General features: G+C 43.3%; 1 protein-coding gene across 1 annotated transcript in view; it reads right to left on the bottom strand.

Annotated features, from left to right (window-relative positions):
- The window catches only part of DOCK2 (dedicator of cytokinesis 2), a 457,789-nt gene that overhangs the window by 407,368 nt on the left and 25,492 nt on the right, over positions 1–24,929 (bottom strand). Inside the window, exons 3-9 of the mRNA XM_027520183.1 lie at positions 19,842–19,882; positions 18,654–18,709; positions 18,100–18,196; positions 15,474–15,622; positions 9,630–9,765; positions 7,492–7,646; positions 1,136–1,217 (exon numbers count right to left, since the gene is read on the bottom strand). Coding sequence (XP_027375984.1) covers positions 1,136–1,217; positions 7,492–7,646; positions 9,630–9,765; positions 15,474–15,622; positions 18,100–18,196; positions 18,654–18,709; positions 19,842–19,882 — 716 coding nt within the window. The remainder of the gene's footprint in view (positions 1–1,135; positions 1,218–7,491; positions 7,647–9,629; positions 9,766–15,473; positions 15,623–18,099; positions 18,197–18,653; positions 18,710–19,841; positions 19,883–24,929) is intronic.

Below are 24,929 nucleotides of genomic sequence, written 5' to 3'. Positions count from 1 at the left end.
ACATCTGTCTCCTGGTTTAATCAGGAAGCTCCATGGGATTCTCCTATTTATCAAGAAAATAAATAGGTTCCTCCTTCTAACTAATAACAGATAAAGAGCACTGAGGCACATTTATATATGCCAAGAAAACTTTTGTGTAAGCAATTAGGATCTATGATCTTATTCCAGGCCTCTGGCCCATTTTTCAGGAACTAACAAACAAAATAAATCAGCTGTGCTCCAATCTAATTGCAACACAACATAAGACATAGAACTTAATGGGCTGTAAATGGAAAATTATTGTGGAGCAAGGTAGGTTAATCTAGCATGTTGGTCACTCCTGGATCAAACCCATGGGTTTGATCCATGCCCAGATCTCTCCCCAGCTCCTCCTCTGAAATCTCCCTTTTTCACATGCAACACAGTGAAAAATCTCATAAATTCTCTTCTCCCCAAAGACACTTGCAGAAAACACCAATATTCTTGGATATTTTAAGATCATACTCTGAACACACCTTGGTGGAAATAGGGAAAGAGTGGGTTTCTGCAGGAAATGATAACCCTTATCTCCTTCTTTCCAGTATTTCTCCCTTTTAGAACTAAAAGGCCAAGTCACTCTCGAGATAAATCATCCAAATAACAACTGATTTCAACATTTCTACTTATGTGTTGCCTGGTGAGTATTGGTATTTAAAAGGATGATCCCAGGGAACCGTAAGAGCCTTAGTCATCTATGACTTAATTGTGTTCAGAATATCCAATTTACCAAGGCAGTCAATGTTCTAGAAAGGCCCTTATTAATATCAAGTATTTTGTAAAGGTTTTTTAGAGAGTCTGAACAGAAAGAAGGAACTCATGTTAACTGTGAATCAATCTGAATCTGCTGTATCTAGTTCACCTAAACATTATTGCTGGAAGAGGTGTATGCTTGTTTACACGTGCTCTTCACTGCATGCACACAGGTGAAAAGGAGAGAGGCAGTGAAGAAGAGGGAGCCAGGAGGAGATCCACCTTCCCAAGTTTCCTCTTTGCAGAGACCCCAGAACACAGCTCTGCACCAAGGCCACGCTTCCTGCTGACCACTGACCAGCCCCGTTTCCAAGACTCTGGGCTGGTAAGTGTGGGATGTGGCACCCAGAGGACTGCACACACCTACCGTGAAGACCACCTTCAGGTTATTGAGCATCTCGATCTCCTTCGGGAAGCCCCTGCTGCCCCATCGCACCAGGTAGTTCTCACTGTGGGAAGAGAAGCGCAGCCTGTTACCGTCAGGGGTCTCAACAGTCATGCGGTAAAGATACCCACTGAGCCTCTGCTGTGGGCCCGACACCATGCTGCTTGCTGGGGACACAGGAGCATCTGAGACAGACTCTCCCTGTCTGTCCCTTCCTCCAGGAGATCACAGTGCCATCAGAGAGGCAGACGTGAGACCAGCCAGACCATGGAATTACTAACATATGTGTGTTCACAACCTCTTTCCCCCTCCTATCCAGCAAGCAAATTCTAACTCAGCTGCCTAATGTTTTTGAAGAGCAGCAGTTTTCTATGTAGAGGTGATAAAGAGTGGCAGAGGGAAAGGATCCTTTCCTCTCAAGGGAAAGGATTTTTATGTGTTTCATTGGACATTAAGAATATATTGATGTGCAGCCACTGTGGCAGGTCCTTAAAAAGTTAAACATAGAATTGTCATGTGACCCAGCGATTCTACTCCTAGGTCTCTACCTAGGAGAAATAAAGACATATATTCATACAAAAACTTATACATGGATGTTCATAACAGAGTTATTCATAATGGATGTTCATAACAGAGTTATTCATAATAGCCAAAAAGTGGAAACAACCTAAATGTCTATCAGCTGATGAATGGATTAAAAAAATGTGGTATATCCATTCAACAGAATCTCACTAAGCCATAAAAGGGAATATAGTACTGATTGACAATTGTTATAACATGGATGAATCTCTAACATATTAAGTGAAAGAATACAGACACAAAAGGCCACATATTATATGATTCCATTTATATTAAATGTCCAGAATAGGCAGGTCCGTTGAGATAGAAAGTTGATTAGTGGTTGTCAGTGGGGTTAAGAACAAGGGAATTGGGAGTGACTGCTAATGGGTACGAGTCTTACTATTGGGGTGATGGAAATGCTCTAACATTACATAGTAGGGATGGTTGAACAAAATTAAAAATATACTAAAACCATTGAATTGTATGTTAAAAAGTGGCAAAGTTTCTGTTATGTGAATTATGTCAATAGTAATAATAAAAAAGAAAAAAATCATTAAAAAACAAACAAAAAGAATATATTAAGAATATATTAAAATTCCCTGGCAGTCTAGTGGTTAGCACTCCATGCTCTCACTGTTGAGGGCCTGGGTTTAATCCCTGGTTGGGGAACTAAGATCCCACAAACCATACAGCACAGCCCCCCAAAAAAGAATGTATTTGCCCTTCCCACCTTATTCCCTTTTCAAGACTTGAGTAAAGATTTGAATGATTTTAAGTAATCCATTGAACCCACTGGATGTAGGACCATCTCCTTGAATGAATGTCACACTGTGATGGGCCACAGAAGGCCTTAGCCAGTATTTAATATACACTTAAGTAATGATTTACATGCAGTCATGACAACTATATATATATATATATATATATATATATGCAATCATGCTATAAAGGAAACGTTCAGGATGTTGTGAGGATGTACATCAGAAGAACCAGCCCTAGTCTGGGTAGTTAGGGGGGTCTTTGCTGAGGATATGACATGCAAATAAAGTTGGCCAGGCAAAGAGAGTGGGAAAAAGAAACGGTTCGGGCAAAGCAACAATGTGTGCAAAGGCCCTGAGACAGGATGGAGCTTATGCATCTAAAAAGCAGATCCAAGGGAAAAGTTGCCAGAGAAAAATTAGAAGGATAGGCCAGACCATGTAGGCCACATAGGATGTAAAGATTTTGGCTTGATTCTTACAGTAGGGAGCACCCACTGACAGTTCGTATGAAGAGCAGTCACACAGTTCTGACAGCTGATCATTCATCAACTCATAGCTTCTAGCAGCAGTACACTGTACACACAGCCCTGCCTGGCTCAGGCTAGTCAGTCCAGCTGCATCAGCAAGGTCAGGAAATCTAGCGCTGCTTTTTTTTTTTTTTTTAATTTATTTTTATTGAAGTATGTTTGCTTTACAATGTTGTGCTAGTTTCTACTATACAGAAAATCAATCATCTACATGTATACATATTTCTCCTCCCTTTTGGATTTCCTTCCCATTCAGGTCACCACAGCGCATTAAGTATTGATTACTGATTAGAGTTCCCTGTGCTATAAAATAGGTTCTCATTCGTTATCTATTTTAGACACAGTATCAATAGTATATATATGTCAATCCCAATCTCCCAATTTCTCCCACCCCTCCATTTACCCCGGTATCCATACTGTGGTTCTCTACGTCTGTCTCTATCTCTGCTTTGCAAATCCAATCACCTATACCATTTTTCTAGTACTTCTTTAACTTAGAAGATTAGTATAATTAGGCTGCAGTCCATGGGGTTGTGAAGAGTTGGAAACGACTGAGAGACTTCACTTTCACTTTTCACTTTCACACATTGGAGAAGGAAATGGCAACCCACTCCAGTGTTCTTGCCTTGAGAATCCCAGGGACGGGGGAGCCTGGTGGGATTCTGTCTATGGGGTCGCACAGAGTCGGACACGACTGAAGCGACTTAGCAGCAGCAGCAGCAGCAAGGAAATAACAGCTACCCAGCTTCAGACTGACACGGGGAGTGCTTCCCAGTTCCCCAGCCCCTTCCCTGTATTGTGCCTGCCCTCTTCTTTCTTTGTTTTCTACTCTTTTTTGCCTTCATTCTTTGGTAGAGGGTGGGCTCTACCCCCTCGTGTCCCTCCTCCTCATCCCTCCCTCTCCTGAGGGCTCCTCTGTGTCTCCAGCTCTCTCAGAGGCATCACTCAGGCATGCCCCGTCGAGCACATCATTTGATGTGGCACATCAGGGAACAGAGCTGCCATCTCACTGATCCATTGCTTCCCTCCCCAGAGCTGGTTCAGGCCATCCATCACTTCGATGAGCCAGTAGGCCAGGCACCCTTGTCAATTCAGCTATGAGGAATCCTTGTGTTTTTCGAGAGGCAAGGAGCACTTTCATGATCTTTGTCACAGGTGTCTTGGGAGCAGCTGGCAGGGAATAGCAAGGAGCCTATGACATGCCCAGCATCTCACGGTGGGTGCTGAGGAAGCAGGAACACTTGCTCAGTGTCTGCTGAGGCCTAGCCAGAGGAGCTGGACTGATTCTTTAAATTAGGGATTTAAGTTTGCTATAAAAAATAGTTTTCCACCATACAGTGCTATGGAGAAGGCAATGGCACCCCACTCTAGTACTCTTGCCTGGAAAATCCCATGGATGGAGGAGCCTGGTAGGCTGCAGTCCATGGGGTCGCTAGGAGTCGGACACGACTGAGCAACTTCACTTTCACTTTTTACTTTCATGCATTTGAGAAGGAAAAGGCAACCCACTCCAGTGTTCTTGCCTGGAGAATTCCAGGGACAGGGGAGCCTGGTGGGCTGCTGTCTCTGGGGTCGCACAGAGTCGGACACGACTGAAGCGACTTAGCAGCAGCAGCAGCAGCATACAGTGCTAAGACCCTGGTGAGACCCACTGAGGATATCTGATACAACTCTTTCCTTGGTGACAGACTAAATTGGAAACTAGCTTATCTTTGGAGTCAGATGGACCTGGGTAGAAATCTCACCTCTGCCATTTTGTAAATACATGTGATCTTGAGCAAGTCATTTGACCTCTCTGAGCCTCACTGTCTCATCCAAGTCACTGGGAGTAATGAGGATTATATGGGATCATATACAGACTTCAGTTTAATCTTCTTAGATAGTCAATCTATGTTTCATAATTGTCTCCAGGAGGGCCATTATTTTCTAAAATGAATTTTGTAAAGTTACTAGGAACTGTATGGGGCTTCCCAGGTGGCTCGGTGGTAAAGAATCCGCCTTCCAAGCAGAAGACACAGGGAAGATCCCCTGGAGGATCTTCCTGGAGAAGGGTTGGGAAGATCCTCTGGAGAAGGAAATGGCAATGCACTTAACTCTTGCCTGGGAAATCCTATGGACACAGGAGCCTGGCAGGGTATAGCTCATGGGGTCACAAAGAGTCAGACATGACTTAGAAATTTCATCAACACAATCAAGGTAAGAAGATATCACATTCTCAATTGCAGTAGACGGCTCAGGCTCCAGCTGCAATCTGTTGCACTAACTGGGATCTCGAATATGGGACCAGGTGTTGGCTCACAACCCCACTGGAGGGCACAGACAGTGGTCACCTGGGAGGAAGGATGGACTGAGCCACAAGTAGAGGCCAAGGCTGGCAGTGGTGGCCAGAGATACATCAAAGTCTTTTCTCAGGAGATTCCCAACACTGTTTTGCCTTCCTTGAAATGAGGTGCCCAGAAGTTCCCTTACCTTTTCCATTCCCAAGAACAATTAATTGAGGTGATTACAATAACAGCCACTTGGAGCACCATGTGACAGGCCCTGTGCCTCGTGCACTTTTTCTTATTAAAAACCTGTGACCCTGTGAGGTTGACACGTGCATTTTGCAAATGGGACACTCTGGCTTAAGAAAGATTAACAGCTTGCCCAAGACTAAGAAGGAATAAATGGTGGGGCCACAACGTGAACCTGCCTAGATCCTAGATTACAGAGCCCACACTCCCAGCCTGTCACTGCCACTGAGGACACAGCATTTTCACCATTCATTTCTTAACTCTCTTTTTTAAAAATATATTTTTATTCTATCCAGTGCTATCTGTTTGAATCTTATTATTTCCATTGTTTTCCATTAATCAAAAATTGCTTACAAAACCCTATTGTGTGATGTGGATAAACCTAGTCTGTCATACAGAGTGAAGTCAGTCAGAAACAGAAAAACAAATACTGTATAGTTAACAGGTGGACTGGTTCAAATTGGAAAAGGAGTATATCAAGGCTGTATACTGTCACTCTGCTTATTTAACTTATACACAGAGTACATTGTGCAAAATGCCAAGCTGGACGAATCATTAGCTGGAATCAATATTGCCAGAAGAAATATCAACAGCCTCAGATATGCAGATGATACCACCCTCATGGAAAAAAGGGAAGAGGAACTAAAGAGCCTCTTGATGAAGGTGAAAGAGGAGAGTGAAAAAGCTGACTTAAAACTCAACATTCAAAAAACTAAGATCATGGTATCCAGTCCCATCTCTTCATGGCAAATAGATGGGGAAACAACGGCAGACAGTATTTTCGTGGGCTCCAAAATCACTGTGGACAGTGCCTGTAGCCCTGAAATTAAAAGACGCTTGTTCCTTGGAACAAAAGCTGTGACAAACTTAGGGTATTAAAACCAGAGACATTACTTTGTTAACAAATGTCCTTATGGTCAAAGTTATGATTTTTCCAGTAGCTATGTACAGATGTGAGAGGTGGACTGAGAGCTGAAGAATTTATGCTTTCAAAATGTGGTGCTAGAGAAGACTCCTGAGACCCAAAGGAAACCAATCCTGAATATTCACTGGAAGGGCTGATGTGGAAGCTGAAGCTCCAATATTTTAGTCACCTGATGTGAAGAGCTGACTCACTGGAAAAGACCCGGATGCTGGGGAAGATTGAAGGCAGAAGGAGAAGGGGATGACAGAGGATGAGATGGCTGGAGGGCATCACCTACTCAATGTACATGAGCTTGAGTAAACTCTGGGAGAAGGAGAGGGAAGCCTGGGTGCTGAGTTCTGGGGTCACAAAGAGTCAGACATGACAGCGTTGAAGAACAACACATATATATGGAATGTAGAAAAATGGTACTGATGAACTTATTTGTGGAGCAGGAATAGAGATGCAGATGCAGGAATAGAGACGCAGATGCAGGAACAGAGACGCAGATGCAGGAATAGAGACGCAGATGCAGAGAATGGACGGAGCAGGGGAAGGAGAGGATGGGACATACTGAGATGGTACCACTGACATATAAACACTAACGTGTGTAAAACAGATAGCTAGTGGGAAGTGGCTGCATAGCACAGGAACTTAGCTCAGTGCCCTGTGATGACCTGGAGAGGTGGGATTGGTGGGACAGGTGGGAGGGAGGGGTATATGTACACATACAGCAGATACACAATATATCTGCTGATACAGCAGAAGCTAATACAGCACTGTAAAGCAATTATACTTCAATTAAAAATAAAAATACACATATGTTTTTTTTTTAATTTAAAAACCCTACTATGTAACCATAACTCTACTTTTAGAAAAAATGCCATGGTAAGTAATATTTCCACCTGACTCCCACATCCTAAAAAAAGTTATGTCCACATTCTCAGTTAGGCTGTTTTTCTACTGGCTGGGAATTTCTCCACAAGTAACGGTGGAAGGAAAAGATGGTCGGAGCTCTGCCATCCCCCACCTCCCAAATGCATAGAAGTCAGGCAATACCGAACATACTTACCTTATGACCATTTGCTTGTTGGGGTCATAGAGAGACATGAAGAGCTCAGCATCTTCCCCAATTCTGCACACAAAATTTCTCACAAAGACATAGAGGCTATGGGTAGGGGATGAGGAAATCCGGGAATACATTCCATAATCAGGCTGATCTTTTGACTGAGAGGTGGAAGGGAAAAGAGAGGAAAAGAGAAAATTAGCCCCGCACCACTTAGGACAATTGAGAACTATGTAGGTTTTGAGCCTAAAGATTTCAACATTATGTTCAGGCCTGCCACCAAAAGCATCTTTTGTCTGAGTCAAGTCACTCTGACTGTCTTGATCTTGATCTTGGGGAATATCGCAAACAATCTAGCCTTTCTCATAAAATTTAGTGTCATAAAAAGCACAAACTATATAAAAGAAAAAAATGCTTAAACAGACTTTATCAAAACTAAATATTTCGCTCATTGAAAGATACATTTCTCCCAGGTAAGCACTGGGAGAAAATATATTTGCAAAACATACATCTAATAAAAAATTTTCATCTGGAATATACAAAGAATTCCTACAACTCAATGATAAGAAAACCAACCCAATGAAAATGGGCAAGGTATTTGAACAAACACCTCACAAAAAAAGATACAAATGGTAAAGGCCAGTAAGCACATGAAAATTACTAATCATTCAGGGACATTCGAAACAGCAATTAGGTACCCCTACACAACCACTAGACTGACTGAAGTTAAAAGACTGACAATATCAAGTGTTAAGAATGCAGAGAAGCTGGCACTCATGTGTTGCTGATGGGAACCCAAGACTGTGCAGCCCTTTTGGGAAATACTATGGCAGTACCTTAAGAGCTTAAACATACTCTTATCATACAGTCCAACAACTATTACCCAAAAAGAATAAAAACATTTGCCCACACAAAACTTTGTATGTAAATGTTCATAGCGTTATTAGTTATAATAGCCCTGAATTAGAAGCAACCCATATATTTAACAATTGATATATGATATATACCCTTGGTCAATGGTATAGCAACTGAGCAATGAAAAGGAAAAAACACTAATATGCACAACAACATTAACCTCAAAAACATCATGCTGAATAAAAGAAGTCAAACACCAAAACCATATGATTCCTTTCATATTAAATTCTAGAAAAGACAGTATAGTCATGAAGAGGGTTGCTCAAGACTTGGGGTTGGAGAGGGGGGTTGAACTGCAAAGAAACTCAAAGAAACTTTTAAGATGTTGGAACTATTCTATACCTTGATTGTTGTCGAGTTTGTCCAACACTATATATTAATAAGATTCACTAGATTGCAATTTTAAATGAATTAATTTTATTGTATGAAAATTACATCTCAGTAAAGTAAAAATAAAATTTCTTTCAAATAATGCACAGTGGTAAAATACTTAAAAAAATATAAATCAGATTAGGTTAACCTTGTAAAGATTATGTTTCCTTGGAATCTTCTGTTGGCTTCCTACCACAGTTGGAATAACATCTTCCACAGGTGGAATGACATCTTATTCTTCCCCATGAATCTTAGGTCCTGTGAGAGCCAACTCCTGCTACCTGCCTCTCCAAAGTATTGCCTAAACTCTTTCACTGCTCTTTAGCCCCCATCCATACTGGCCTTTCTACTCCTTGAAGATTCAGAGCTCAGTCCTACCTCAGGGCCTTTGCACATGCCAACCTCCCCCACCACCGCACTGAACATCTTATCCCCAAATCTTCCTAGGCCTGTTGCCTTCACATTATACAAGTGTCATCTCAGATGTCCCTCCTGGGAGAGGTCTTTCCTGATGGTACCTTTAAAAATAGCTCCTGATTCACTCTGTTTCACATAACCCTAATTGATTGCCTTTTAGAAATTCATCCCCATCTGGAATTATTTACTCAATTACTTTTTTTTTACATTTCTTCTTTTTTCCTCTCTGGAATAGAAAATCCTGGCATTAAACCTCTCATGGGCTGAATCAAGATCTGAGTATAAACCACAATAAAATGCATGTTGTTACTGATCATCTCAGGTCATAGGGCAGATATCCCTTTGAATAATATACAGTCTGGTTAATTAGGTTATTTTAAGCTTATGGTGTGCTAAAACCTGCTTCCTTTGGCCAACAAAGTCTGTTTCACAAAGCTCACCATCTCTTCTTTAATACGCTCTGTGATTTTATCAGTCGCTTCTTCATGTGCATGGAACAAGCTGATGACACTGGTATTATCAGGGTCCAGGATATTTCCATCTTCATCTCTGACAATCAGATCAAGCTCAAGGATTCTGAAAAGCAAGAATGTGAGACGAGGATAAATCAAGGGAGACGGAAGCCTACAGAACACTGGTGAGAAGTTTCTACGAGAAAGTTCACATGATCTCTGAGAGTCATAGGCTCCCTTAGAACAGCTCTACACAGATAGCTTTGCACGCAGATGGGAGGCACAGTGATATAGATCAGCCTTTCTGGGAGGTATTGTAGCAGTGTGTATTAAAAAAAATTTAATGCATATTTCCTGTGATACTGAACCCAGAGAAACAACCACACTTGAACAAGGATGTGTGTGTATCAGCAAAGTATTAAAAAATACTAAAATTAACTTAGTTAACTAGTTAACACTAAAATGTCTGTCAAAAGAGAAAATGGCTAATCTGTAATGGAATTCGTAATGAAATTCCATGTAGTAGGGCTTTAAAAATATGACACAGTTTTGATATGTGTCTTTCTTTCTTTGGCTGACCCAGGTCTTAGCACACGGGATCTTTGGTTTTCACTTTGGTATGTGGGATATTTGTTTTTATTTTTTAGTTCCAGCATTAGTTGCAACATGTGGGATCTAGTTCCCTGAGCGGGAATCGAATCTGGGATCCCTACCTCGGGAGTGCGGAGTCTTAGCCACTGGACCAACAGAGAAGTCCCTAGTTTTGATAAGTTTAACTATATATATTAGTGGGGGGCGGGAATCAAGCTTGAAAAGATGCATACAGAGTGTATTTAGTGAAAAAACAAAACAAGGCAGGTGTGTTATGTGGGTGCATGTGCAGAGACAGATATGGACACGTGTACCAACACTACCAACATGTGTATCCGTGAGGAGAGGCAGGGCCCTGGGACTAGGACAGGTGGAGGGGTCAAGGGAGAATTTTGCCTTATCTCTATGTGTTTAATGCTTATATAATAGAACATAATGCACTATGATATATGATACATAATGCAGGGAAGGTATTCATGAACCGTTTATTAATACTATTTTGAAAATAATTGTTGGGGGTGGGAATCTCAGATATATCTTTGTTATCCATGGCTTGCTCTTTAACTCTGTGACTTCAGGGTCACAAGATTTTCCCCTGTTTGGTATTGATTTGTTTCAACTGCAGCTGCCATTCTGATTGGCATCAATGGTACTAATAACAGCAAAATACTCACACAGCACTTGCAATAAGCTGTACGTTAAATTGCTCACACATATTAAGGCCTTTAACTTTAATATTAAGGCCTCCCTATGAGGGAGGTACTGTTAACACCTCCGTTTTACAGATGAAGAAAAGACTGAGTATAATTTCTTCATGTCACATAGCTAGTAAAAAGTAATGTGGCGTACTTGTCTACACTCCATTTTCAGTGCAACCCCCTCCAGTGTTCTTGCCTGGAGAATCCCAGGGATGGGGGAGCCTGGTGGGCTGCCGTCTATGGGGTCACACAGAGTCAGACACAACTGAAGTGACTTAGCAGCAGCAGCAGCAGCAGCATTAAATTTACTCATAAAAAATTCTAAAACGTACAATTCTTCCTTTTTAACAAAGTATAATAAAACATAAAAACCCCAAAATAGAACACTTAACACTTACAATTCAAAATCAAATTAGCAGAACATTAAATATTTACAAAACTGTATCTTTAAAATACATCCAATTTTGTAGAACTGACATAAAAGAATGGCTCAAAAATGTACCTTTATGGTATACGTTCTAGTTAACAGGCTCTTAGAAGCAGTACTGGGTTGGGGGACGGGCTTTATGTGTGCAGAGGTCCTAACTTAAAGCTGCCTTTGCACTTGATGTTGACATGGAGGTACTCCGTTGTCCATAAAGAGGGGGAGGTGGGCTGATGGAGACTCTGAGAGCAACAGCAGTGGTCCTGCTTAGGAATCACTATCGAGTACCAGATTGGGAATGGCAGCGTTTTCACCTCTTATTTAAGAACTGGATTGAAAGGCACATCTCTCCTCTCATCCAAATGCAAACAGGAGGGAGCCAAAGCTCACTCGTTTGTCCACATTCATTAGGAAATTAACTTCCAACTAGATGTGACTCATTATATTGCACAGCCGTGCTACTGAACGGGCGATGCTAAAGGTGAATAAATGCATTCGACTGATGCTGAGCAGAGGCTCCCAAGACCTGGCAGAAGATGGACCACAGCCAACACATAACTCAATGCCAAGATCTCTATAGCTCCTTTTTCTTCAAAATTTACCAAAGTGGATTCGACTCTAAAAATGTATGAATAAAACAAAATTCTCCCAGGTCCAGCTGGCCTGGGGTTTGAAGGATTCATTTGAGGATTCCTCATTCCTTAGATACCAAAGAGCTTGTCCATCATCAGTTTCATCTGAAACCTGGAAGCTTTAGTCATCAAGGGGCAGGATTGAACCAGGGTCAGGAGAGGCTGCTTCCTGCTGGGATGTCAGACCATTCACTTTGGAGAACAGAGCATTTTGACAGTTTTTCCTTAGGAGGTAAGCCCCGTAGCTCTCTTCTGCTCCAGAAAGTGATCAAATGAACCCAGGACAGAAAAGCGTAGGGGAGGAAACCCTTACTGTACGCTTTTTTCAAAAAATTAATATTATTTTAAGGTAAAGAAAAGAGAAATGGCTTTTTCTGTGGCTCCCCATCATTCTCTGGACAAATCTGAATTTTTTTCTACCTGGCATTCAGACCCTGAGGTTCCAGCCACAGTCATGCTCATCTCTCGGCTCCTCTAAGCTTTTCTCTCTCTCTCTCTGATCTCTTCACCTAATAATTCCTGCCAGTCTTGTTCGATGCAGAGCAGGTGTCACCCCTGCCCTGCCCCCCGCCCCGTCACTTCTCTTCCTCTTCTCAGGAAATGCATGACTTCCTACACACGTGTCTGTTTACTTCCTCTTTCTAACCGGCATGGTCCTCCAGGAGGCAGTGGAAGACAGAGGTTAAGTGCTAGAATTCTGGAGCCAAGTCACCTGGTTCAAATTCCAGTGCCTCCTGGTCAAAATGACCTAATCGACCTGTGAGTCTCCGTTTTCTCATCTAATAGATAGAAATAATAACAGCAACTGCCTCATAGAGGGGTCATAAGACTTGGCTGAGTTAAGGCATGAAAAGTACTCTAAAGTGTACCTGGCAGATACTAGGCACTCAGAAATTTACAATTCGTTCCCTTTGCTTGCCTTTTGTTGCTGCTACAGAGAGAGGCTGTATTTTGTAAATGCTGTGTCCTGAGTGCCTATGAGGTGTTCAATAGAAGTCTGATGGCTGAATGAAAGAACAGAATCTCTGAGGGCAGAAACAGGCTGATTCTGACCAGTCCTCCAAGATTCAGAGTCCTGCTCCCCTGACTCTCACAGCCTGAGCTGATGGTGCTCATGCTATTCCTGACACTTGGACCAGAAATATGGCCTTTTGGCTTTCAGAAAGGTATCCATCCCATTCAGAGCTCTAAGCCCCTGAGACACCAGACCTGCATTCATTTAAAGTGCCCAGATCTCTGTCTCTCTTCTGGCTGAAGTCATCACGGAAGCAAAGCAAAAAGCAAAGAGCCTCTCAGCTCAGGGCCTCGGCCTCCGAGGGTGTCTCTCACTTCCCCAAAGACAACTGACTGAAACAGAAAGCCCAGTGCTGGTCCGGGGATTCTGCAGAGGGAAGCTGATCAAGGGAGGACCCTGTCTCTCCCTTCACCACCATTCACCTGCTGAGTGCACATCCTGGGCCCAGCACATCAAAATGGATCTGCCTGAGAGGAGCTCTCTGCACAGCCCTGAAGACCACTGAGGAGGTAGTTACTCTTCTGGGTACAAGGGCCCACAGAAGCGCCTAACCCAGCAGGGATGGGTAGGGGGAAGACCTAGGACGGCTTTCTGAGAGTGGCGACCATTTTCTCCCATCCTTGTCAGAAGCCCCCACGAGGAGACATCCAAAGTCACAGATGCCATCGTTACAAAGCAGCAAAACTCGCTCCATTCCCACATCCCAGCTGTGACCATGCTCAGCTAAAGATGACACTGTCCCAGTGGCGCCAACAGCTGCAGAGCACCCTTCCTGTCGCTTTGGGATGGCGAGCGTGGTGAGCAGGTTTGGGCTCGCTTGCCAGCTGCCAGCAGGGTAACCAGCAGAGGGACTGTGCTCCTGGGATGGGAACAGCTGTAAGTTGAACCCACTGACTATCTTTGGATCATCTTCCTAGTGCATGTGACAAAGGTAAGGAAGTCTGACTGCTAGGAAAAAAACATTTTTTATTCCCACTGAATAGACTCTTTCTACTTCCTCCTCAGGCCATATGTTCCAGTCTTCAGACCCACTTTGCAGTCTTCTGAACACGCTATGTTCTCTCATGCACTCCCACCCTCCCTTTATTTAAAGCCTACTTAATACTTCTTTATCTTTCAAAATTCAGGTCTGATTACCTCCTTTAGGAAGCCTTCCTTGATTTCCTTCTCCAAATTGAATTAAGAAGACTCTTGCTGCCTCAGCCATAACCGTTACCACAATACATATCAATATTTTGCTTGTTGCTCACTCTCAACTGGACTGCCGTACTCTTAGTGTATGGGAACTTTTATTTCTGTGGCCTCAAAAAATCTAGCAGGAAATCAGGCCAAGTATGGGTGCTCAATGGGCTTCCCTGGTGGCTCCAAAGGTAAAGAATGTGCCCACAAGGCAGGAGACCCAGGTTGGATCCCTGGATCAGGAAGATCCCCTGGAGAAGTGAATGCAGCCCACTTCATGTTCTTGCCTGGAGAATTCCATGGACAGAGGAGCCTGGTGGGCTACAGTTCATGGGGTCGCAAAGATTCGGATACTACTGAGCAACTAACACTTATAAGTGCTCAACACGTGTTTGTTTTTGAAGAACAGAAACTAAAGAAATAGGGGGGATGTCTGGAGAGCATTCACTTAACCAGGAGGGAGGGGAAGCCTTACAATCCTCAAATGCTATCCAAGCAGGATAATGGTGAGGCCCAGAGGCCCTGCAGACAAACTGCCTGGGTCTAAATTCTGGTTCTGCCTTGAGAATTGATTTTGGACATGTTATTAACTTCTTTAAGTGTCTCTCAGCTTCTTCATTTGGAAAAATGAGGATACTAAAACTGCCTGCCTCATAGAGTTGTTATAAGAATTAAATAAGACAATGAATGTGAAACCCTTAGTTTAAGACTGGTGCACAATAAGCTTGGATTAGGGGTTAGTTATAACCACTACCATTATTAGTGCATTGACCTACATCAAAAAAATTGTAAGACCTTCTCCTCAACTTCACAGCATTCAGACTAACCCATTTCTGCTTCTTCCACTTTGAGGAAATGCTTTTGTAACTGTGCATTTGCGTTAGCCAATCGCATGTGCCTTAGATAATTTAGGACGGGGGAAGGGACATAAAGTCTTACACTGAGATTGAAGAGGGGGCAGTTGTGAATGCAGGAATAAAACGACAACTAAGCCAAAACGAACCAGCATGACTGTACTCCCCAGCTCCTTGGAAGTAGGTTAACTGAGTGTCCTAAATCTCTAGCCTGCTAATAACCACTGCATAAGCAAGCATCTCTCCGCTTGTGTTTCCCCGGGTCCCACAGGGGTGATTACAAAGGCACACAAGCATGGGCCCCTTGGTAGCAGCTTCTCCCAAATAGAAAGTGGCAAATTCACCACTAAAAGTGAAACCTAGTTTCTCAGAGGGTGAGAGGGAAGAAGGCCTGTGGGGGTGGGGAAAAAAGCCTTTTTTTGGAGGAAAGAGAGGTTACTTGTTGCCATAGTCAATTTTGGATGTGACTTTCTGCTTCAGTTCCTTTAGCTCGTCCTTGGGCAAAGTTCCTGAGAGGAGCTGGGACCGCCACTCCATCAAGTCGTACATCATGGACTGCACCTGGAGAAAACGCTCCTTCTTGCTGGCCTAGGAGAAAAAACAGGAAACAATCCACAGTCACCTGCACCCAAGATCTTGGGCATCTCTTTGGCAAATTGAGCCAAAGTCGAGCCTGCATGTTCATGGGCCATGGCTTGAGTGCCTGCCTGGCCCCACCCAGCTGTGAAGGGATTGGGTGGTGGTCTTTGTCATTGACATGTTTCCTTCCCTGGGGCCACAGGGGTCTCTCAAAAGCAAAAGTAGCAATCCTAATCACTTCCTGGTTTTAAAAAAAAGAAAGGGTTACTTCTGACTCTTATCCAAAAAGATACATGTTGAGCAGGAATGCCAGGAACATCTGCTGCAATACAGGTCTCAGAGGCCAGGCCCTTTAAGGCTAAGAACCAGGGCCACTTCTCTGTTAGAACAGGCCTATTTCTAGGGCAGTGTTCCCCCAAGTGGGACACATGCACAGCCATGGGACATAAGATGGTTCTTGGTGTTACAAAGACACAAGGTCACATATTAGGGATTCAAATAGTGATTCTCCTCTACTCTCCTCCCATCTGTCTGTTTAGGGGATGAGAAAGTTGTAGTTTCTTAGCAATATGTCTTGAACCCCTCTCTCATACTTGTTAATTCGTTTTTTTCAATGAAAGAAGAGAGAAATTCTTGGGCTCAGAGCTTTTAACAGGTACCATAGGAAACACTTAATAACATTGTTTTGTTTTCGTTTACTTGAATAATACACATGACTATATATATAGTCTCTCTCCATATGTGTGTATATATACATATGGCTTCCTTGGTGGCTCAGACAGTAAAGAATCTGTCTGCAATACAGGAGACCCAAGTTCAGTCCTTGGGTCAGGAAGATTCCCCTGGTGAAGGGAATGGCTACTTACTCCAATATTCTTGCTTGGAGAATTCCATGGACAGAGGAGTCTGGCGGGCTACAGTCCATGAGATCGCAAAAAGCTGGACACGACATAACAACTAAACTATTGTCATATATATGTATGTGTATATATATATGTAAGAGTAGTACTTTCCTGAGTTTCGTGAGTTGTTCTAGGACTCAAGAAACCTGAGGCTAAGTTGGAGGGAGTGTCATGGGAGTCTCCGAATTTGCACCAAGTTGGGCTCAGAGGTTAAAGCGTCTGCCTGCAATGCGGGAGACGCGGGTTTGAACCTGGGTCGGGAAGATCCCCTGGGGAAGGAAATGGCAACCGACTCCAGTATTCTTGCCTGGAGAATCCCATAGAGGGAGGAGCTTGGTGGGCTGTAGTCCATGGGGTCGCAGAGTTGGACACAACTGAGCGACTTAACTTTGGACAGAAATGTAAGCCGCCTGAGGACCTGGCTCTTGCAGCTGGCGTCTGAAGTGAGGGCGAAGGCGAAGTCGCTCAGTCACACAGAATCGAGCCCTCACACCTGGGTGGCCAGTGTCAGAACTAAAGTGAATGGTCTTATAGGGCATCCGGTTGGTGTAGGAGAGTTGGAGAATTGTTGGAATGAGACAGCATGTTGTAAAATTCCTTGTGTAAGTCATTTAAATTTACTGAAAAGGAAGACAATTTAGCTATTAAGTAAATACTTAATGTGCAGTATGCAGATATGACAAGAATCGTGGAAGTATAAGAATCACTTTAGTAGGGTAAAGGGCATAATGAACTTGCCATTCAAAGATTTCTTAAAGAAAATGTCAAGTTTCCATGGTGCATGTGTCAAAGGTGGTGGAGATAAATAATACATCACTTTAGCTTTAAATCTGCTGTTTGCCCCATAAACTTTACTAACAACTTTTGGGAAACCTATAGAAGGTAACTGAAAGTGCCCGTTACCATCCACTGTGAAAGAGCCATATAGGAGTCAACACTCATAACCATAAAAGATGAGCATACAAACAGCACAGAGCACCAGCGAATGTACAGGATGCTGTGACAAATGTGCACGAAGCCTTGGCTGACACTGTGACTCTCAGCTTAATGGTTTTCTTAGCTATCCACTCTCATTAGGAGTTTTAGAAACATCAAAGGAGGATTCAAAATTAGATTTACTTCAATACAGGGAAAACCATGCAAAATACACTCTTAATTTTTCCAGGGTCAAGTTCTCTCATAGATCTGATGACAATAGTCACTAGTTAATTGATACATGAGAACAGTATTTTTCAAGGTGTTATCAGCAGACCACCAAATCAAAATCCCTAAGTTTATTAAAATGCAGAGCCCCACTGAAGGAAGCTTTACTTTCAATAGCATTCAAGGTGATACTTAAGCACATTCAAGTTTGATAACTTTTTCATTAGTTTAAAAAAAAACCAGAAGGATCACCTCAGATGCCCATTTACTGTGACTCTGCCACTAACTCACTGTGTGGCTCTGAGAGTCACCTAACTTCTCTGGGCTTTGATGACCTCATACTGTTTGTTACACTCCACCAAGGCTACATTCCAAATCTGAACCAAGCCAAAAACTGGAAGCAGCTTCCATCCCAGGGTTGAGCAGGGTTTCGAGTCTCACCACGTAGAGCTGTTTCCAGATGCTGCCCCATTCCCAAAGTGTCGTTGTCACTTCTTGTGCCAGAGGAATTTCTGCAGGAATAATGTTCTCGATATTTCTATTTAAAGTGGGAGAGAAAACGGTGTGAAATTGAGACCCAGGTGCTAACAAGATAAAATGCTGGCAAATTTGCATTAAGCTGCAGCTGCTGAGAGGGGCCTTGCTGGCAGGAGACTAAACCACTTCTAATAGCCACACCAATTACATTATGCAAATGCAAGGGGCTTCCTTTTTCTCTGTCCTCCTGCATTGAGGTGGGCCCTTCAAGCTCATTATTCAGAATTAATCTACATTAATTCAGTTCAAAGGCAGCTGCCAGTGAAAAGTTTGATTCTCCAAATGTACTAATACCCCCTCAGAATCAGATGCGAACATGAATCAGTTTGCACTGGAGACAAACACAGGCACGAAGAAGACAGAACCTTTACATCTGCCAAGTCAGGTTTTCAAAGCACATAGGATGCAGAAATCCACGAGCCACCGCAGAATCAAGTCTGGGGAAAGAGGGCAAATACCTTTTTTTCTCCACTGTCACTTCTTTGATGTAGATAAAGGATTTTGGAAAAATGCCCTGTGGGGATGAGATAAGATAAGATGAGATTGGATGACTTGTCCCTATAGAAAAAACTGACCCCAGGTCTTCATGATTTTTCCAAAAGCTACTAACTGGTAAAAACCTCCAACTTCAAAGGAATAATTTCAGTTCGACAGAACAAGTGGTGGGTGTTAAATTCACTCATTTAGGCCTAATTCCTCTCCCCTTCTTCAGCCGTTGTTCAGGATCCCACAATAGCCCCCTAGATTCCAAAGAATGCTCTAACCTCACTGCGATCACTCACACTATCAGATGGGCAAGGCAGGAGCGCTTGAGAGGTTCACTCTAAGGGAAGGGTCTCTGCCTTTCCCCTCTCCTGCCCAATTTTGGGAAAGCAGCCACCCTGTACTGTCAGAGAAGGTCAGGTCCTGAAGCAACAGTGTCCCTGGTTAGCATGTGGGCTGCTTTGATTTGAGATCTCTTTCTTTCTGGATTTATTTGATTGTTCTCTAGAGAGCAGAGAGGGACCATGCCTTCCAATACAGCATGTCAGGGAGGAAGGAAGGAGCATCTATTATTTCCTTTCTCCATAAGCTTGGCTCAATCGACAAGAGAAGCTGAGCAATTACTTGGACATTCCTTCATCAGTTTAGCCAACGTGAACACTGGGGACATGAGGTAACTGCTAGGTACCGTGAGATGTCAGGAGATGAGCAAAGCACGTGCATCTCCCATGGAGATGGTGGTGTGGTGTGGGGCTAGGGCAGAGGAACTCCCTGAGGGCTGAGACTGGACCTGTCCCTCCTAAGTCATGTTGGAAACACAGGTGAGGAAAGGACGAATGCCCCAAGCTAGCTAAAGAAAGACTAAAGCCAGCTAAAGAAGATAAATTTCAAATAAAAAACACATGATTCAATGGGACTGGAGAAATCATATATGGCTGGCATATTAGGAAAATTTTCAGGGAGAAGAGAGCTCTGGAAGTTGGCCTTAAAGAAGGAGTGAAGGGGGAACGGATCAAACTACAGCAAAGAAAACACTGGACACAAGGAGAGAGGAGTGAAATCAGTCTGCAGACGTGCACCAGCGGGAAGTAAATCGCCCAGGGGACTGGCAGGGTCACGCACAGACAGCAATACTGCCCCAAATAAAACAAAATCGTCCTCACCTGTAACATTTTGTGCTTTACAAGGTATCCCCTATACCAGTCTGCAAAGAGAAAACAAAGAAACAGGTCTTTCATCTATTCTTACAAGTCCCTTGCTGGGGTTTATTGTTGTTGCTGTTTGTTTTTCACCAGCAAAGAAATTGCAAAGTGTTTTAGACCTCAGGTCTAGATCAAAGCCCTAGGATTCAACTCATTCTATTGAATGAGTTGCCAACATCTCCAAAAGTGACCAAAAATACAGGGATTTCACATAAAAATGCAAATTTAATCCTTTAAAAAAAAAACACACAAAACAAAACAGGAGGCCAGTGCTCCCCGACGGCTGCAGTTGGCTACTGGTGAGGGGCAGCTGTTCTCATCAGACAAAAGGAGGCATCTCCAACTCACCAGCCTCTACCCAGCCCCTCTCTTCTTTCCATCACCTGCGTGCATCCTTCCTGTGTCCATACGCATGTTTTCAACCTCTGCCTTAGGAACACAGAAAGGCTGAGAATGTTTGAGGAGTTCGGCAAACATTCTGAAATAATGCCCACAGTTTTAACAGCAGCAAATTGTGTCTAACACGTGATCTGCAGAAGTTAGTCATTACAAAACAGATAGGTTCAGGGATGCGTGAAAGGACAGAAGTTTTAAAAGATTCTTCCCTTTGAAGGAATATCAAGAATGATTCAATTAACAGAAATCCAAATTATATACACAGTCCTCAGACAGAATGAGCCTTGGAATAGCAAGTATTGATGACTATAATGAGTCTACCCGCCTTTGAAATGATTCAAGCACAGCCAAGTAGTGGCATTTGTTACCTCTGTAAATAAAAAGCGTCTGCCGGGAGGCTCATTAGCAAATCCTCATTACTGGGCTGACAGATTGCTGTCGAAATATGTTCTCAACAGACATAAGTGTGAGCCCCAAAACAAACATTTAAAATGCAAAGTCACCCCTCACAGTCCTAAGCCAGCTAAAGAAAGTTCTAAAGCAACAGGGGCCCAAAGTGGTTCCCATTTTAAGAGACAAAAAGGTAGAGGAGGGAGAGAAAATGGAAGGAATGGACATTGGAGAGAAAGAATCTCAGGTTTGGAATGAAGTATCATTCTAAATGGGCTTCCCCAGTGGGTCAGTGGTAAAGAATCCACCTGTAAAGCAGGAGACACGGGTTGGAACCCTAGATTGAGAAGATCTCCTAGAGAAGGGCATGACAACCCACTCCAATATTCTTGCCTAGAGAATTCCGGGACAGAGGAGCCTGGCAGGCTACAGTCCATTGTGGTGCAAAGAGCTGGACATGACTGAAGCGACTGAGTGTGCACGCACGCACACACACACATACACACATGCCACACACACACCATTCTAAGTATCCTTCATATATGAAGCCTTCTAATCTTCACAGCAACCCTATAAGGTGGGAAATGCAATGGTCCCATTTTACATAAGAGTGGCCGACCTGAGGCATAGAGAAGTTAAGTAACTAGCCCAGTCACAGCTAATAAGTAGCCATCACACTGTGCTTCTTGTCTAGTGGAGGAAGGAGCATGGTGGACGCCTAATACTACCACCCTCCCAACATCTGAATCCCCAAAACTACATCCCCATTAAGTACTTCCCGTGGTGGAACACCATCTGCTTCATAAAGAACCAGATTCTAGTTTTACACTCTAATCATTTCCCCATAAATACTGGTAATAATTAACTGTTAAAATTAGTGCTTATATTAATAGTGCTTGCTGTGTGCCAAGAATTCTGGTGAAGCTTTTTGTTTTGTTTTTTCACATTATAGATTGATTCTATAAAGTAGGTACTATTATTGCCTCAACTCTGCAAATGAAAATAGAGAGGCACAAAGAGATGAAGAACTTGCTTATGGTCACACAGCTAGTGAGTGATGCACCTAAATGATTTAAATCCAAGCATCCCACTGTGGAGATGACCCTCCATAGTAGTTCACTAGAACAGCCTCCTTTATTTGCAGTTTTTTCCCATTCAACCAACTTCTCTGTAGCATTACTATTGACTGCTGCTGCTGCTAAGTCGCTTCAGTCATGTCCGACTCTGTGGGACCCCATAGACGGCAGCCCACCAGGCTCCCCCGTCCCTGGGATTCTCCAGGCAAGAACACTGGAGTGGGTTGCCATTGGCCTCTCCAGTGCATGAAAGTGAAAAGTGAAAGTGAAGTCGCTCAGTTGTGTCCGACTCTTCACAACCCCATGGACTGCAGCCCACCAGGCTCCCCCGTCCATGGGATTTTCCAGGCAAGAGTAGTGGAGTGGGGTGCCATCACCTTCCCCAATTACTATTGACAGCGACCGTGTATTGATCGCTAAATGCACACAAAGCTGTACACCATGTGTTGTGTGTGTTTCCTCTCATTTAATTCTCATATCACACTGTGAGTTAAGCATGATTATTCCCATTCTGTAGTTGAAGAAACTGAGACTCAAATCAGTGGAGATGCTGGGCCAAATCACAGGCCAGGGTTCAAGGGCAAGTCGTGTGGCTCCAAAGCGGTTGCGCTCCGTTGCCCGCCATGTGATGAGCACAAGCCCGATGGCGTTCTCTTAGACGCACACAGTCGACGTTCTCCTGGCTGCAGTGGCTGCCAAGGCTACTAGACTCCCCGCGAAGATGGTCAAGGGACTGCCAGCTGCTCACATCGGCCTCTGCACAACCGGGCCACCCTCGGGGTCCCTGGACTTCCTCCTCTAGCACCACCACCCTCCCTCACCCTTGATAACCAGTGACTTGCCACCCCTTGTAGGAATCCTGATTCTCAGAACTTCAGCTTCTGATTCTCAGAACTTACCCTCAGCATCCACATTTGGACTCCCAGATTTAAGTTCAAGAAACACTGACTGCTCTATTCTGTACATGGCACTGGCCTAGGTGCCTTCAGAAATAAATCCCCAGTGATCTTTGATGAAACGGGCTTACCACCATCTCCACTTGCTACATGATGATGAAGCGTCAGCCTCATCAGATCTGTTCTTAGGACTTTTTCTGAGAGTCCCAACTCTGCTGAATCAGTGACCTCTGTGACCTCTGATGTATGCTCCCGAATCTGGTCACCAGTCAGCTATATTTGGGAGAAGGCAATGGCAACCCACTCCAGTACTCTTGCCTGGAAAATCCCATGGTCAGAGGAGCTTGGTGGGCTGCAGTCCATGGGGTCGCTAAGAGTCCGACACGACTGAGCGACTTCACTTTCACTTTTCACTTTGATGAATTGGAGAAAGAAATGGCAACCCACTCCAGTTCTTGCCTGGAGAATCCCAGGGATGGGGGAGCCTGGTGGGCTGCCATCTATGGGGTCGCACAGAGTCAGACACGACTGAAGCGATGTAGCAGCAGCAGCAGCAGCAGCAGCCATATCTGGCTGTACTCCGAGACCTGACAGGACAGAGAGCAATAGTTGACAGGCACAGCAAAATCCATGACGACAGGCACTCTGATCAAAACCAGGCTATGGGTAAGAGCGCTGCCCATACCCCAGGCCTTATCCCCTGGCTTAATGCACCTTCAGTTAATAACAGGGAAGGCTTTTTTGTCTAACCCTACCCATGAGACAAGAACTTTTTAAAAGAAAACTCACAAACTACATCCTGGGAAAGATGAGAAAAGGGAGTTTCAGGTTTTTTTTTTTTTTTTTTTTTACCATTCTTATGGAAAATAATAAACTCTAACTGTCCTCCTTTCCCAAAGCCCAAATATCAAAATGAAATGTACCTAAATTCTCCAGTGACCCAGGAGTTGTGTGGTGAAGGGGAGAAGGAGGAGAGATTAAAAATATCCCAGCACATCAAAAAAGAATCCACATCCTATTTAATACAAATCCAGTCCTCTCTCTGCCATCTGACGGCAACATGATCTTTGGTCATGTTACTTAAACTTCATTATTTTCACCTGTCAAATGAGGGCACTGACACCTACCACTCTATGTGGTAGGTGTTAGTTGCAAAACTGTTTTTAAAACAGAATTATGAAGGTAAACACATCTGATAAAGGTACAACATCTTAGACTGGAAGAAAACATACCAATTTCAGGAGGAGCACTGCCTGAGGAATGGACAAAAAGACAAGAATGCAACAGGGAGGGTAAGCAGGGGATCTCAATGATCTAAAATGTTTATTTCTTTAAAACATATATGAACTGAACACACAAAATGTTAACCTTTATTTGTGTAGTGAGTGTCTCAGTGTATTTCACTTTTCAGTTTGATTGAAATATCTACTAACGTTAAGAAGAATATAACAGAAGCTACTATCCATCGGTGCTTAAGAGCGTGAGCTCTGAAATGAAAGCCTGAATCTGAATGAAGATCTGCAACTTCTGAGTGATCTTTGACAGGTTAGTGCATTTCTCTAAGCCTCAGTTTTCTTATTTGTAAAATGTGAGCAATAATAACGTCTGTCTCATAGGCGTAAATTAGATAAGAAATTCAGTTTGTACAGTGCCTTGCATATGGTGTTAAAAAATGAGTAAATGCCATTCTGTCTTTTAAAACTCCATAATCATCATCATCATCAATCAGAGAAACTTAGGCATATTTCCCGTTTTACTTTCAGAACCTACAGATTTTGAATATTGTTTGTTTGTTTTCAGTGACATTTCAACTTATTTCCATAACAACAAAGCAAATGACACATTCTTCAAATTCAACATAATGGAAGTTTATTGATGTTTTAGCCTCACCCACAATTAAAAGGGAAGAAAACTTATAAACTCCCCTCAATGGGACAGCCTTACTTCAGAAAACAGAGCCCCTGTTAACACCAACCTGTCTCTAGAGCAGACCCAAAGGAAGGACCATCTCCCTGCAAAGTGGCACTTTTGAAAATACCATCTTAAGTCCTTATAATGCCCCCTTCGTACCCTAAAAACAAAGGACCCGGATGGGTCAGGATCACTTTGAGTGGAGTTGTCTCAAGAGAAACTGCTGCATGGCTCTGGGCGCACCCCACTCTGTAGGTGGGAGATTCCAAACCCTTCATGCAGAGCTCTTTGCAGCTGAACCAAGGCCAAGCTGACACATGTGCCACCTTAGAAAGAAATATTTTTAAGTGAGAAGAGCAAATCTCAGAATAGTATGTACA

The sequence above is a fragment of the Bos indicus x Bos taurus genome, chromosome 20, assembly GCF_003369695.1.
Source record: "Bos indicus x Bos taurus breed Angus x Brahman F1 hybrid chromosome 20, Bos_hybrid_MaternalHap_v2.0, whole genome shotgun sequence".
Taxonomy (NCBI): domain Eukaryota; kingdom Metazoa; phylum Chordata; class Mammalia; order Artiodactyla; family Bovidae; genus Bos; species Bos indicus x Bos taurus.
Note: the sequence above shows the minus strand (reverse complement) of the source record. Positions and strands in the feature narration are given on the sequence as shown.